This window comes from Tasmannia lanceolata, unplaced genomic scaffold (genome assembly GCF_043159265.1).
Source record: "Tasmannia lanceolata isolate RefF3 unplaced genomic scaffold, GAP_Taslan_0.1 ptg000018l, whole genome shotgun sequence".
Lineage (NCBI taxonomy): Eukaryota > Viridiplantae > Streptophyta > Magnoliopsida > Canellales > Winteraceae > Tasmannia > Tasmannia lanceolata.
The window spans coordinates 3100006-3113149 of NW_027518695.1; the positions used below are offsets into that span (position 1 = coordinate 3100006).

General features: G+C 36.6%; 1 protein-coding gene across 2 annotated transcripts; it reads left to right on the forward strand.

The window, feature by feature from the left end:
- Nucleotides 1-4778: 4778 nt before the first annotated feature.
- LOC143851674 (Small nuclear RNA activating complex (SNAPc), subunit SNAP43 protein) lies at nt 4779-12482 on the forward strand. 2 transcript variants are annotated; one of them, XM_077361163.1, is made up of 8 exons: nt 4779-5085; nt 6043-6202; nt 6309-6435; nt 6651-6764; nt 8078-8276; nt 8388-8433; nt 10117-10192; nt 12051-12482. In XM_077361163.1, the coding sequence occupies exons 2-8, from the start codon at nt 6146-6148 to the stop codon at nt 12290-12292; spliced, it is 861 nt and encodes a 286-aa protein (XP_077217278.1). In that variant the 5' UTR covers nt 4779-5085; nt 6043-6145; the 3' UTR covers nt 12293-12482. The 2 variants fall into 2 exon arrangements, with proteins under 2 accessions (XP_077217278.1, XP_077217277.1); XM_077361162.1 differs by having other exon boundaries at nt 4793-5085; nt 12045-12482.
- The last annotated feature ends 662 nt before the right edge of the window (nt 12483-13144 follow it).

Here is a 13144-nt window from a genome sequence, read left to right on the forward strand (position 1 = left end):
CCATATGCCATGATTATAAAAGCACATGACACACTGTAACTAAGACCTTATATATCTACGAGAGATTATATGATGAGTGGGCATACAAACACGTAAAGGTGGTACCACCCTTGATATTTGATCCAATATCAGCTTACTTTTTCATAAGCTCATTTTTTTTTCAAAAGCTGCTGTTTGATCAAATATCAAAGGTGGCACCGCATTACGTGTTTGTACGACCATTCATCATATAATTTCTCATATATCTACAATTGAGACTTTTTATAAAAGGGTGATGATTTTTTCCGCACCCGCTGTAGAATAAATCGCTACCCTTTTAATGTGATTTGCTGTCAAAAAGCATTGAAGTCTGTTCACAATTCAGGTTAAAAGGGTGCGTATTATCCTACAACGGGTGCGAAAAAATCATCTCCCTTTATAAAATCATGACCTTAATCCTAATTCTGAAGTTTCTCAACAAGCTCGACAACTACTTGTATTACAAAAATACTCTTTGGAAAACACTTCTAAAACGGGATCCCGTGATGGAAATAAAGAAGGGGTAACAGCGGCGGAACGAATTGGTGATTTTTGCACTTGTTGAGATACGTGCCCCCTTTATTTTTGTTCGATGCACATCTGTCATGATAGGGGATCCCGTGCTTCTTCTTTTTTCCAGCATGAGATACTGTCCGCCTAGCCATGGTTTAAAATTTCGGACCGAAATTTTCCGAAATTCAATTTTTCGCCATTTACCAAATTTTGGACCGGTAATTTCGGTCCGAAATTTCGATTTAATGACAATGTTTATTTTAAAAAAAGTGTTACAAAATTTCGGAATTTCGGTCCGGAATTTGGAACCAAATTACCAAATTTTGGTTTTTAGTGGGTCCGAAACGGTTACCGAAACCGAAATTTTAAACCATGCTCCTAGCAACCCTCATACGCTTTTATGTGCTTTAGAGATTCTACTCTAGGATATTGGATCGTCATAGATTTGGACAATTTCTCATACAGTTCACACTCTAACAAGCCTAGAGTCTAAACTGTGTCAAAATTTCTTTATTTCTTTAGGGGAATGATAAACTGAAGGGTGATCTTGCAAAAATCCATCTACGAGGGCGCTCCTATTGGTCCTATTCTACAAAGTATATTTATTGTTCCTTTAATTCTATATTTATCTGCACCATTTCATATTTTTATGTGGCCGTATAAATGAACTTTGTAGAGAAGGATCAATGAGGGTGCCCTTCACATTATCAATCCTCTTTTCTTTTTTTGTTTTTCCTTCAATATACAAAGAAGATTCCACACAATATTAGTGCGTTAGTTTGGTGCGTAGTCATATTTCATTGAATAACAGCAACAGATTAGCAGCCAAGAGCTGGCAAACACTAATTAGGCCCCTCCTTAAACATTATTTATTTAATTATTCTCCTTTTATTGAACCGACAACATTGTCTTTCCCTTACACTTCACTCACTCACTCATCTTCTTTTTCCTCTTAGCCCTATTGGATTCTATTTTAATCGCATCACTTTTCAAAAACCTTGTATTGAATTATGAATGTGATATGGTCCATAAATTAAAAAGAGCTGTCTTTTGTTTTGAGTACTTTGCCAACAGTTATTAAACTAAATGACCCTTTACTTAGCATTTTATAATCTTTTAATGGGTCGTTTCAAGGGATTTTCTTTTCATTGAAAGTTGGGTAGTCTTTCAATGTTGATTGGAGAGAGATTTTACTCTACACTTTGTGTAAAATTTAATTTATTAGGGCACAAGTCTTGTGATTAGATTGAATGCAAGGAGCTATCCAATAAATTAGGGATGATGAGGTGCACCTCAAGTGTTATGGTGAAATTGGGAAAATGCTATCAATAATTAAGGTGAATTTTACGCTCCTTTCCTAAAAGACACGGATCGGGCCCACTTTTGCATTGTTTGATTGGATTCGAATAACTCCAACCGAGTGCAGTCGAGAACACCTACATCAGATGAGCCCCACTGCATGGCGGGACTTGGGTAGAACTCACCCTTAAAAGCTAGCCGTTAAGGGGAGGGTGCCCAAATCCTTATAAGCCCATCCACATCTATTCACTTTTACGACGTAGGATCTTTTTGGCTTTTGCGTGGAACCCCCAACAATCTCCCCTTCCACATTGAAGCAACATAGATGATCTTGCCCCTCCACGCAGCGGCGACATGGGACCTACGAGATATTCTCAAAGGGAATTTCACCATCCTCGAGGGTACACCGGGGTTACCGGACTACTGGTTATCTATGATAAGGGTTTTAATCGGTTTTCTTTTTAGCTCAAATAGGCCATAGAACTCATAACAGAAGCTAAAAGAGAAATCAAAAACCTTCATCTGTGATCTTCTCTGAGGGAATTTCACCATCCTCGAGGGTACACCAGAGTTACCAATCCCTTGATCTGATACCACTTGTTGTCACCTGGGTAGAACTCACCCTTACAATCTAGCCGTCAAGGGGAGGATGCCCAAGCCCTCATAAGCCCATCCACATCCCTTTACGTTTCCAACATGGGATCTTTGCTTTTGCGTGGAACCCCAACAATCTTCCCCTCCACTTGGAAGCAATATGGATAATCGATCTCACCCCTCCATGCGGCGGCAACGTGGGAACTACGAGATCTCCGTGGGAATTTCACCGTCCTTGAAGGTACACTCGGGTTATAGATATTTAATCGTTGCTTTCTAGTGATGACTTCAATTTCTTTCATTTGGTAAGAAAAGAAGGTTATATTTAATTAATATGATGAAATGAGGATTGTCCTGATACATCCAGCCATAATATGTTTAGTATAGGGAGGGCTTTGTAACCAATTCACTCTAGCTTTAGAATTGGTCGTTGTTGATGGCTATAAAATTCATCGTTAAATTTTGAAGATAGTTGGAGCATCCCAATGTGCGGAAATGAGTTTGGTAAATCTATCCTTATATTCTGCCAACCCCCAGACTCAATCTGATCTCAAGATATAGTTTGAAGTATCAATTTAAGATATGGTGTACGTGTACGTGTACGTGAGTCTCCTCAAGAATGCCAAAAAACACAAGTTTGAGTCTCCACATATTGTTTAAGAGTTATTTTGAGGGATGATAGATACAAGGGCGCCCTTGCATAAAGAGCAGGAAAAGGGCCCTTGATTGGATCCATGTCATTAAGTGCAACTAATTTTACTTTCTCAAGGAATTTGAAACAGTAACCGAGAATGACATGGATCCAATCAGAAGCCCTTTTCCTGCTCTTTATGCAAGGGCGCCCTTGCATTTAGGTTAATAAGTTAGCTCGGAAATCAGTTTATTACCATTAGAAAAGTTTTCAGCTTGCTCAGTCGTTGCTAAAAATCAAGGTAGACACTGCTCAGTAATGTCAACAGATCTATGCAATTGATATGGGTCACCTATAAGTGAAGTCTACATATTTGAAAGATCATGACAACCACTACTGAGTGATAATCACAGACCGATGCAGAATCGATGGGGTCTTTTATATCTGAGTAGATAGATCAAAGAAAGGTCCCTAAGCAAATGGGCATATTACACTTGTGATAGGGTCTATTATATAATAGCACTAAGATAAGGAATTTGCTAGGCAATTTCGCGGAAAGCAATTTGGTTGCTTACACTTTTGCAGGACAGAACAGCAACCTTAGATGAATTAAATGAATATGACAAAATCTACTAAAAAGTGAGTGGAGAAATGACTTTCCGTGAAATTGCCTAGCAAATCCCATAGATAAAGGACGGTGTCAAAAGCAGTGAAGACTATCGGATCTAATTACCCGATTTTCCCTATCTGGTTGGCTCTTGCTCAGTCAGATAGGACCTACTACTTTACTGGTTAACCTTCACTTATTAGTTCATTGTGTTCTTAAAACCTCTCTACTCTAACCAAGGCGAGTTTTTATATGGTGTATGCCCGTCTAGTCCAATATTTTTCAAAAAGTATTGAACTGCTTACACCATAGGATAGGATGATCCAAGCCGTCCATTTGATGGCCACAATGTAAAGACGTTGTGCCCCAAAAATCATTTCCATAGGACGAACCCAATTACCCAATCTTCCAATCTATATAGGATGAACCCGAGCCGTCCATTTGATGGGCCACAGTGTAAATACGTTGTGTCCCAAAATCATTTCCATACGAAGAAGTTCCTCTGTAGATTGGAAGAGGTTTCCGTAATATGCAGTTCCTCTGTAGATCGGAAGATTGGGTTCTTCCTATGGAAATGATTTTTGGACGGCTTGGATCATCCTATGGTGTAAGCCGTACAGTACTTTCTGGACTCGGCGGGCTTACGCCATATAAAACTTCAGCCTTATGTTTTGTGTTTTTTGAATTATTTGAAAATTTTAATGTTTAAACTTTAAACCGAGGGATAAGCTCAGGATTTTTTTCTAGTATCCTTTCAAATTAATTTGGATGGGCAGGTCCCACTGCAATTCCCATGAAAAAAAAAAAGTTATTTAGTATCCTTTCAAATTAATTTGGATGGGCATGTCCCACTGCAATGCCTATGTATGTGATGGTTGATCGAGTCCGTTCATTTTGGGCAGCACGATGAATCCAGTACATTGCTTCCACTCTCTTCTTAATCGTATGATCCTAGCCCTTTGATCAAAAGATTTTATTTAATGGTATCTCCAAGAAAAATTCAACCATTGATTTTTGTCGTCTTTTATCTAACGTGTACATCTATATCCAGCATGAGACTTGGACCAATAATGTCACCTGGTGGGGCCCATCAGATCAATGGTTTCGATTTTCCAATATCTGCCACGTGTCCAGTGGGCCATACCCTTTCAGGAATCTAATCAGATGCAATAGTTAAAGAGATTTAGCTCGGAAGGTTAATTAGGGGTGCATCAATCAAAACAAGGGGAGGAATGGAGGGAAAGGAGGTTGCCGGTTTTGAGTTCACAACCGGCAAAAGAGGGTAAAGGTGGCGAACGGAGGGAAGAAAGGGGGCGGATTTATCATCTTCACTTCTTTTTCCCTGTTATTGCGAGAGCTTCCCCCTTCCCCTAATTTTCTTTTCTATTTTAAAGTAGAGAGAACGACCAGCGTGTTCATCGAGGTATGTGGTTTATGCTGGTTTTGCACGGTAACTGTTCGATGAATTTCGTAAATGAGTTATATCACTTTTCCAATATTTCTTGATCTACAGAACTGTCTTCTTTTCTTACTCCTTTAAGTTCATTCTTTGATTCCTTGTAGGCGCCTACATAACAAAAAAAATCTCATAAATTCAAAAAATATTAATGCCCATTCGTATGTTGAAAAAGTAAAAGAAATGGCACAATCACCATCTTTCAAGACATGTCAAATATCTATGTTTAGAATGAACCTTACTATTCCATACATGCCCGACATTGTATGTCGCTATATGTTTGATCTTGTTAAACCGTTATGGATGATTGTATTGCTTATGAATGGTTTCTATGTGTGTATTTGTGCTCATTCTAGTATTTTTTTAAGTTTCATCTTAAATTTCTACCGTTTCTATGGAATTCTATGTACTCACATGATTTTTACAAGATTTCCATGCATTCCCACAAACTTTCACGGAGTACTTTCCTGACCAATATCGAAATTTGATTCCTTACTGTTAAGGGTTAATCACGTTCCATTTGAAATTTCTTACATAAGAAGAAAGTTGAAGTAAGAGGTAGGTCATATTTTTACATCGTTTGTTTCATAATTGAATAGTCTTTTTGGAGTCCTTTTTTTTTTGTATTCAATTGCCATCTACTTATTGTTTTTTAAACTATCATTTCATTTGGATACATGAATTTTACAATCCAGAATTTTACAAGCTAAAACCTAGCTTCCATAAGCTAAAATCTGGATTTTATCAGGTTTTAGCTTGTAGTATCTAGGATTTTACAATCCTGGATTATAAAATACATGTATCCAAACTGCCCCTATATGTTTTGCTTCATGGAAATCGCAATATCTTAGGGATCATTCAAGTCATTTATTTTCTTGGGGACATGGCAGTTTCCATGTGCATAACTTCTGGTATTCTTTGCAGTTAGGACTCCCTACTTGATGCACAAATGTAGTACTCACCGCGTTGACCAACAACGTTGAACTTTACTTGCCTCTAATTAGTCTGAAGAATAGTTGATGATGCAATGGACCTCTATCCATTCAAACTGGACATTGATGAGCTTATAAATGAGTTCACTAAGGTACTAGTCCAGTTTCACTGTTTTCTACTTTTCAATTCTTGCTGTATAGTCCTCAATCATTGTTTTTTTTTTTTTTTTTTTTTTTTGACATTTACTTGAATTCCAGGACAATTACACAACTTTGGATGATATGAAGAGAGTATGGCTGTCTCGGAAGTTCACTTTTATTTATGAGGCTAGGCCTTCTAACAATTTGGGCTTTTTCATGCAAACATTATATGCTCATTCAATCAGTATGTTCTTTTGATTCTCATATGAATGTTGTTGGTATGCTTCATATTGTGTATGTATGTAATGGCGTTGTGGTGATTACTGAGTTAGAATATGTTTGATTATCTTTAGAGACCGACTTCATGTTGGAGTTTCTTGTACTCTCGTTAAGTATTTTATATACCTAATGTAGGGATCATTAATGAATATTAATAAAATGACTAACTGTGGCATACAGGTCACATGGTTTCTACAGATTCTTTATCCCGAAGATTGGGTGGGTTGTATTGTCTTTACTGTCTTTATGAGACTCAGCCTTTCAAGCCACCTTTCAAGATTTATATTTCTATTGGTATGATCTCACTTTTTTCCTCAATTAACACTTGCATATGTGAAACAGATAATCAATATGATTTGTTGGTTTGAAGTTGGGAAATATTGTACACTTGTTATATCTCATAAATTCTTTGATCAATGTCGTAATTTACATTTAAAGGTTAAAGAGATACTCCTATGCCCCTTTAGGATCAGGTGGTAAGTATATTTACCAAATGAGCACTTTGATATGTTATTGGAAGCCTTAAAAATGTGTTCTCTTGACATTGATATTCATATTTCTTGTGGTTAAAGCTAAACATTTGTCAATGCCAATAAGTGTAATAGTTCAAATTACCGTAGAAATTTATGGCTAGGCAATGCTTCTGGGATTTGGAATGATGCCCAATGACTACAAGACTAAATATGAGCTCGCAGCTGGGTGACATACTCCAGAACCAGTTATGAATTAAATTTGGATTCACTACCATTTTTTTACTACAATGTTGAAACCCATACCTGACCTCTTCTTGTGAATGGTAGATTAATTAGTCTATTGAGTCACTGACTATTATAGATTTTTTAAGACCATTTCAATATTAAGCAAGAGCATTCAAGTTCATGTTTTTTTTTTGAAGACCATTCAATATTAGGCAAGATAATTTGAGTTCATGTTGACATCAGAAATTCAGTCTTTTTCAAGCTTTATTCACCAACATGTAGAGAAAATGCTAATGGATATTTAGAAATCGTGTTCAGTGTCAAATTTGTAGGAATTAATGTAATGTGTGATAAGCATGGATCTCCAACAATTATGAAGATGTTGTGTGATGGTTCATGTTGCAAAATTCCCACTTATCTCTAGTGCTTTGATACTTTATTTCTGCTTCATTTGTCAGTTTTGGGTGTCTATGTAGTCATATTCCAAAACCTGGAGGGATCCGGCTGAATTGTATGATATTTGATCATTATCTTTGTATCTTTTGATACTTTATTTCTGCTTTGTTTGTCAGTATTTGGGTGTCTCTATTCTCTTCATCTGCATTTCGAAACATGGAGCTGATTGGAGGGAACTGGCTGGATTGAAAGACATTTAATAATTGTCATAGAATCATTATAAAGTTTAGTATTAGCCATTTAGCAACAGTCCAAATGATAGAGACACAGGAAATGCAATCGTAGTCCTAAATTTCCATTTATTGACTACATTTAAATGTGGCTTACTGGTAATGGATCATATCATATCGCATCTCATGTTTGTGAACTACGTTTTTTTTTTCTTTGAATGGCATGTTTTGTGAACTTCTTGGGCCACTGTTATATGTCTTCTGGGATTTTTTATTTAAACAGGTGATTTGAGGAGGCTCAGAAATCTTGTTGTTGATGCAAAACAAAATGACATCAGAGTAGTACCTTGTTTAGTCAAGAGGATGCTCGAAAGAAACATGCTACTATTTGGGTCTGTTGAGATGATCGATGGTTCTGTAACAGAGAGGATTAATGAGATCACAAAGCTACAGGATACAAGTGTACAAATTGCATATGAAAAGTATCCTGCCAACTCATACTTGCTCTTTTTATTTGGTCTTCTTTTCATTTTTTTGTGGTATGATAGTCATATAAACTTGCAGCAGTTGACTTTCTCCCATTGACCAAGCAGGTTGTTAGCAAATACTCGGATTGAGGAATTTCTAAACATGGATCTGGTAAGTCATGCCATTTTCTTTTTGAATGGCTGGTCAGTCATGCCATGTATTCTGAGGAAAGCTACAAAAATGCTCCTTTTTTTCTATAGTATGGTGGTAACTAATACTCAAGGAAGGAAGTAACATTTTTTATTAGGTATGTGGTTTGGGCAGATCAAAATCGAATACCATATTATTAACTCATCTTTTATTATAAACTGTTCTTTTAGATCTTTAACTAATATTTGTTGTTATATCCTCTCCTCTAGACCTAAAACCCTAAACAAACTCTTATCCAATGCTATATTCATTGTATCCTATTGGTCTCCCTTTCTCATTGCATATTGGAGACTGAAGAGAACTAAATTAAATTAATGAATGTAATCCTATTTGTCTCCCTTTCTCGTTGATTATCTCATTTTTGTTTTAGATTATAGTCGATTAATCCTAAGATTTATTACTTTATTAGGTGAATACCGTATTTATATTGTTGCAAATTATGATGTAATTAATAATTTTATATGTATGTACGTGTATGCACGTGTCACAATTTCTAGGTTTTTAGGGGTTGTCCTGTCAGACACCTTGTATATGTGTTGAAACTCGACACATTCATGTCCACAAATCATGATTTTACATGCTTCATGTTTTAGCCATGTCCCCATTTCCAAAATTTGGAGGTTTGCCGTGTCTAACACTCTGTGTCCCTGTCTGGTGTTCTCAAAGAGGGTTTGGAGTGGTTTGATTTCCTTCCTCCGTGAGAAGAGTGTGGTGTCTTGCTGTCTACATTTCTGTTTTTGTTTTTATTGATTATTTATGTATTCTCTTTGTATCTCTGATGGTCCATCTTGGCCCGTCTTCTTAAATATATTATCATTTCAAAACAAAAAAAAAAACACTCCGTGTCCCTGTCGACACGTGACACTCCTGTCCGTGTCCACAAATCATATAGATTTGAACTGTATTTAGAGTCTAAACTGCACAAACACAACTACAATATTCATCACAGTTTCGCCCTAGATAAGCTAAAAGAGTTTCTACACAAAAGCCTCAAAATGCATCCAACCGAGAGAAATATATTTTTAAGAAAAAGATTTTCCTTTCACATCTGTTGTGCAAAATAGCCGACCCCAACTAGTTTGGGACAAAGGCTTAATTGAGTTGAGTATTTGTTTTGCAAAATAACGAAAAATATTTTCCTGAAAAGTAAAGGAAAGAGAAAGCTCCAACTTTTCAAAGCAACAGCTGTTCTTTGTCAGTGGGAAGTGTTACACAAGGAATTTCTTCATTGGATGACTAAGAAATCCTATCTTTTCAAATAAACAGTTGTGCAATTTCCAAATCTGAAACTAGTGGTTATTGAATTATTGAAAGTCTTCTTTAATGGTTAAGCATTTACTCTTATCATCTAAGTTCTAGTGTTTTGGTATTTCAAGAACTGTCTATCGATGTTTTTGTATTTTCCTGAGCTACTCAGGAAATTAGGAGCACCTTTGCTATCTCTTAAACCCCAGTGGCACATTTAGATATCTATTATTTTGTTAAAGGGACCTAATATTTACACTGTCTTGTTTTGATTACATCTCTTCATCTTAAACTTGTCTCATTGACTGTTGAAGCTTCATGAAACTCCTTGAAAAAGATTTTACTTTGGTACACCACTTTTGTTGAATGCAGCTGAATCCTTTACATTCACTTTGTTAGGGTGTGGAATTGGACGTGAAAGGGATCAAGAAAATGTCAACAGAATATGCAAAAGCAAAGGAACAAACTTTCAAGGGTACCTTCCTTTACCCTCTATTTTACTGGTTAGCATTTGTGTAACAATGACACAAGACGAGTGGTGTCAAAATGGCAGTTCCAGGAAGTACCATTCTTTGTGCTCACACATGGTCATAGTCAGCAAAATGGCGTTTTAAATGACTTTTAAAAAAAAAAAAAAACGATTTGAAGGGCTGCTGTGTTTAATACTCTGTTTAAAACTTTTTTATAAAAAAAAAAACATTAAAAAAACATTTCAGGCGTATTAAACCCATTTTTTCTTTGGCAAAGTTTACAACACGTTTTGAAGGGGTAACACTTGATGTTTGTTTTTTATGTTTTATCTATAAGACGAGCGTTTTTGGCATAGGTTCTTTTTAAATTTTTATATTAAAGTTAATGTTATTTTTAGGATTACTGTATTACATATACATTGATAGAGACATACATTTATACATGTTTTTTTAATTCATTTATTCAAAACTAAAACGTATTGAACACGGTCTATTCATTTAACGTGTATTTTGTATTTTCATTTATTTGATCGTTTTTACTACATTTTAAAACCAATATCGTATTAAACCCTAATTTTCCCCTCTCGTCTCTTTGCCATATCATGTTTTGCTAACTATGCACATGATATAGTTTCTTTTTCTTTTCTTTTTTAATGGCAAAGAGTTATATTATAAAAAAATTACAAGAAGCAACAGGACCCCTCGACCAAGAAGGTTGGAACATGGAAGAAACAAAAGGGCAAGGAAGAAAAACAAAAATAAAAGATACAGTAGGGCCCCAATAAAGTTGAAGCCTCCAGGGGGATTTAAAAAAACTTCGAGGCCGATCTCCCAACACCTGCCCAAGCAGGCAGGATGGTTTGAACTGGATTGAGTCCCTGACATATGTTATGGAGTAATTGTAGCGTTTGATTACGCGGCAATCCTCTAGAAGAGTGGTGGAAAATGTAGTGGTGTCATTACCAATATAGAGTTTGGTAGAGAGAGAGGGGGGGAAGAGAGAGAAAGAAAATAAGACAAGACATTTTCCACGCAAATTTCTCCATTTTGGTAGAATTTGGGTGGAAGATGAAGTGAGGGAACATTAGCGCCATGTAGGAAAAAAGACAATGATGATGTCCCAAACATATCTGGGAGTCAAATGGAGTTTCAATGCAAATTTGGCATCCAAACATGAACCAGAAGTTCATTGGCGTTTTGAAACCCCAGTGAATGCTGAGCGTTTGGCAACCAAACAGGGCCTTAGGTGAACTGCCCTCAACTCCCCCTCATGATATAGTAGACACATCCTATACAAAACAACGAAACAGATGCACCTTTGTTGGCTCATACATCAGGGCCCCAACAATGGCAGCTGTTGGGTTGAATGTGGTTGGACCCTGTTATTGGATGTGTATGGAAGGGAGTGTATTTTGTTTTAGTTCTTATCATATCATTGCTCTGCATAATGGATACTGCTCTGTGTATCTCAGTTATAGTTGTACATATGATTTAATCTGTCTTGTGTAAAGCTGATTTTTGACACCCCCTTGTTTCGATCAATACAACCCCTCTATCTTTCGTTGGCTGTTTCAATACTCAACAACTGTCACAACGCTGCAACAGCCAATCAAATAAGTTTAAAAGTCACAGGGATTTATCTATCAAAACAAGGGGACATGAGAATCAGTTTCCTTTTCTCTCTCTATGATACAATGTAATTTTTCAATTGTGTTGGCCGATTGGATTTTCAACGTTTGCCCTATCAAACACTGTTACGCATTTTCCCATCCAAGTTACATGGATGTTAGCCTCATTATTTTCCTGCTTCTTTTGGAGCTAATCCTTTTTTTTTCCCTGTTTTGATTGTTATCTTAGAGGCAGGTTCTTTGGTGGGAATGGAGGACATAAAGCACATAGCAGAAAACAAGAAATTGCTTGGAGATGCAGTGGAGAAGATTGCCGAGGAGTGGAACGTCCAAAAGGAAGTGTTTTATGAACAGACTGGAGTTCATCATCCCAACGAAGAAGCAGGACCCAATGAATTTGACAAGGAGTTGGAGAACCTGTTGACTGAACAGGCATGGGAAGTGGGAAACTATTCAAAACAGTCCACAGATCTCTAGTTCAGTTGGTTTCTGTTTAAATTTCTTGGGTAGTTTGCTAAATGTTAGTTGTGCCATTAGGAAAAAGGGATCACAGGATTAATGTATTTATGATTTTTCCTAAACATTTCTATTTTATTCGAGCTATTAAACTCAACCACTTAGAATTGCAGCAAGAATAATCATCTTAGCCATTGAAGCATGGACATCATATCGGTTGCTGGATGTGAAGCCTGGTTACGATCTGTTTTTTGTTGTATTTTTTGTGATTAGAACGGATCCACTTCAGATCGGATCCACCTGTGATCACTGTCGGAGTGTATTTTAAATCCTACTTTTTAAAGCCAGACTCATGATTCATTTTGAATCGGACCTTGGAGTGTACTGGATCCTACTTACATTGTAGGGAAAGATTGGGGTTTAAGGGAGAGGAAGAAACCCGAGAGGAGAATCATCATCAAAACAAAATAGTGGAAATATGAAATGTTGTTTGCTGTTTTTATAGCAATAGCCGAATGAAAAGTATGGAAGAAATTTTTATACATTGCCATCAGGATCAGGGATCATGACGCTCCATCGGATTTTGAAGCTATGGCTGTTAGTATGATACGGTCTGAAATAATTTTGGATCTTAGGATATGGATCCAAAAGACATGGTTCGGATTCAAATAATTTTGGACCTTAGGAATGGCATTCAACAAGCCCAACCTGTTCCACCCATTTCTCCATATTCCGAATTTCAAGCGCAAAAACCATTGAATTCCAGATTGTCCAAACAATTCAATTCCGCCCTGTCCAAAATTCAGAGAGTGAGAAGTATTGTAGAGTGCAACATTAGAAATCAGATTGCCAAAAAAATGATTTTGTAAGAAA

Coding starts and splice junctions, on each gene's coding strand:
- LOC143851674 (XM_077361162.1), top strand. CDS start 6,146: ATGGACCTCTATCCATTCAAACTGGACATTGATGAGCTTATAAATGAG. Junction 6,765..8,077: donor CAAGATTTATATTTCTATTG/GTATGATCTCAC, acceptor TTATTTAAACAG/GTGATTTGAGGAGGCTCAGA. Junction 10,193..12,044: donor AAAGGAACAAACTTTCAAGG/GTACCTTCCTTT, acceptor TTGTTATCTTAG/AGGCAGGTTCTTTGGTGGGA.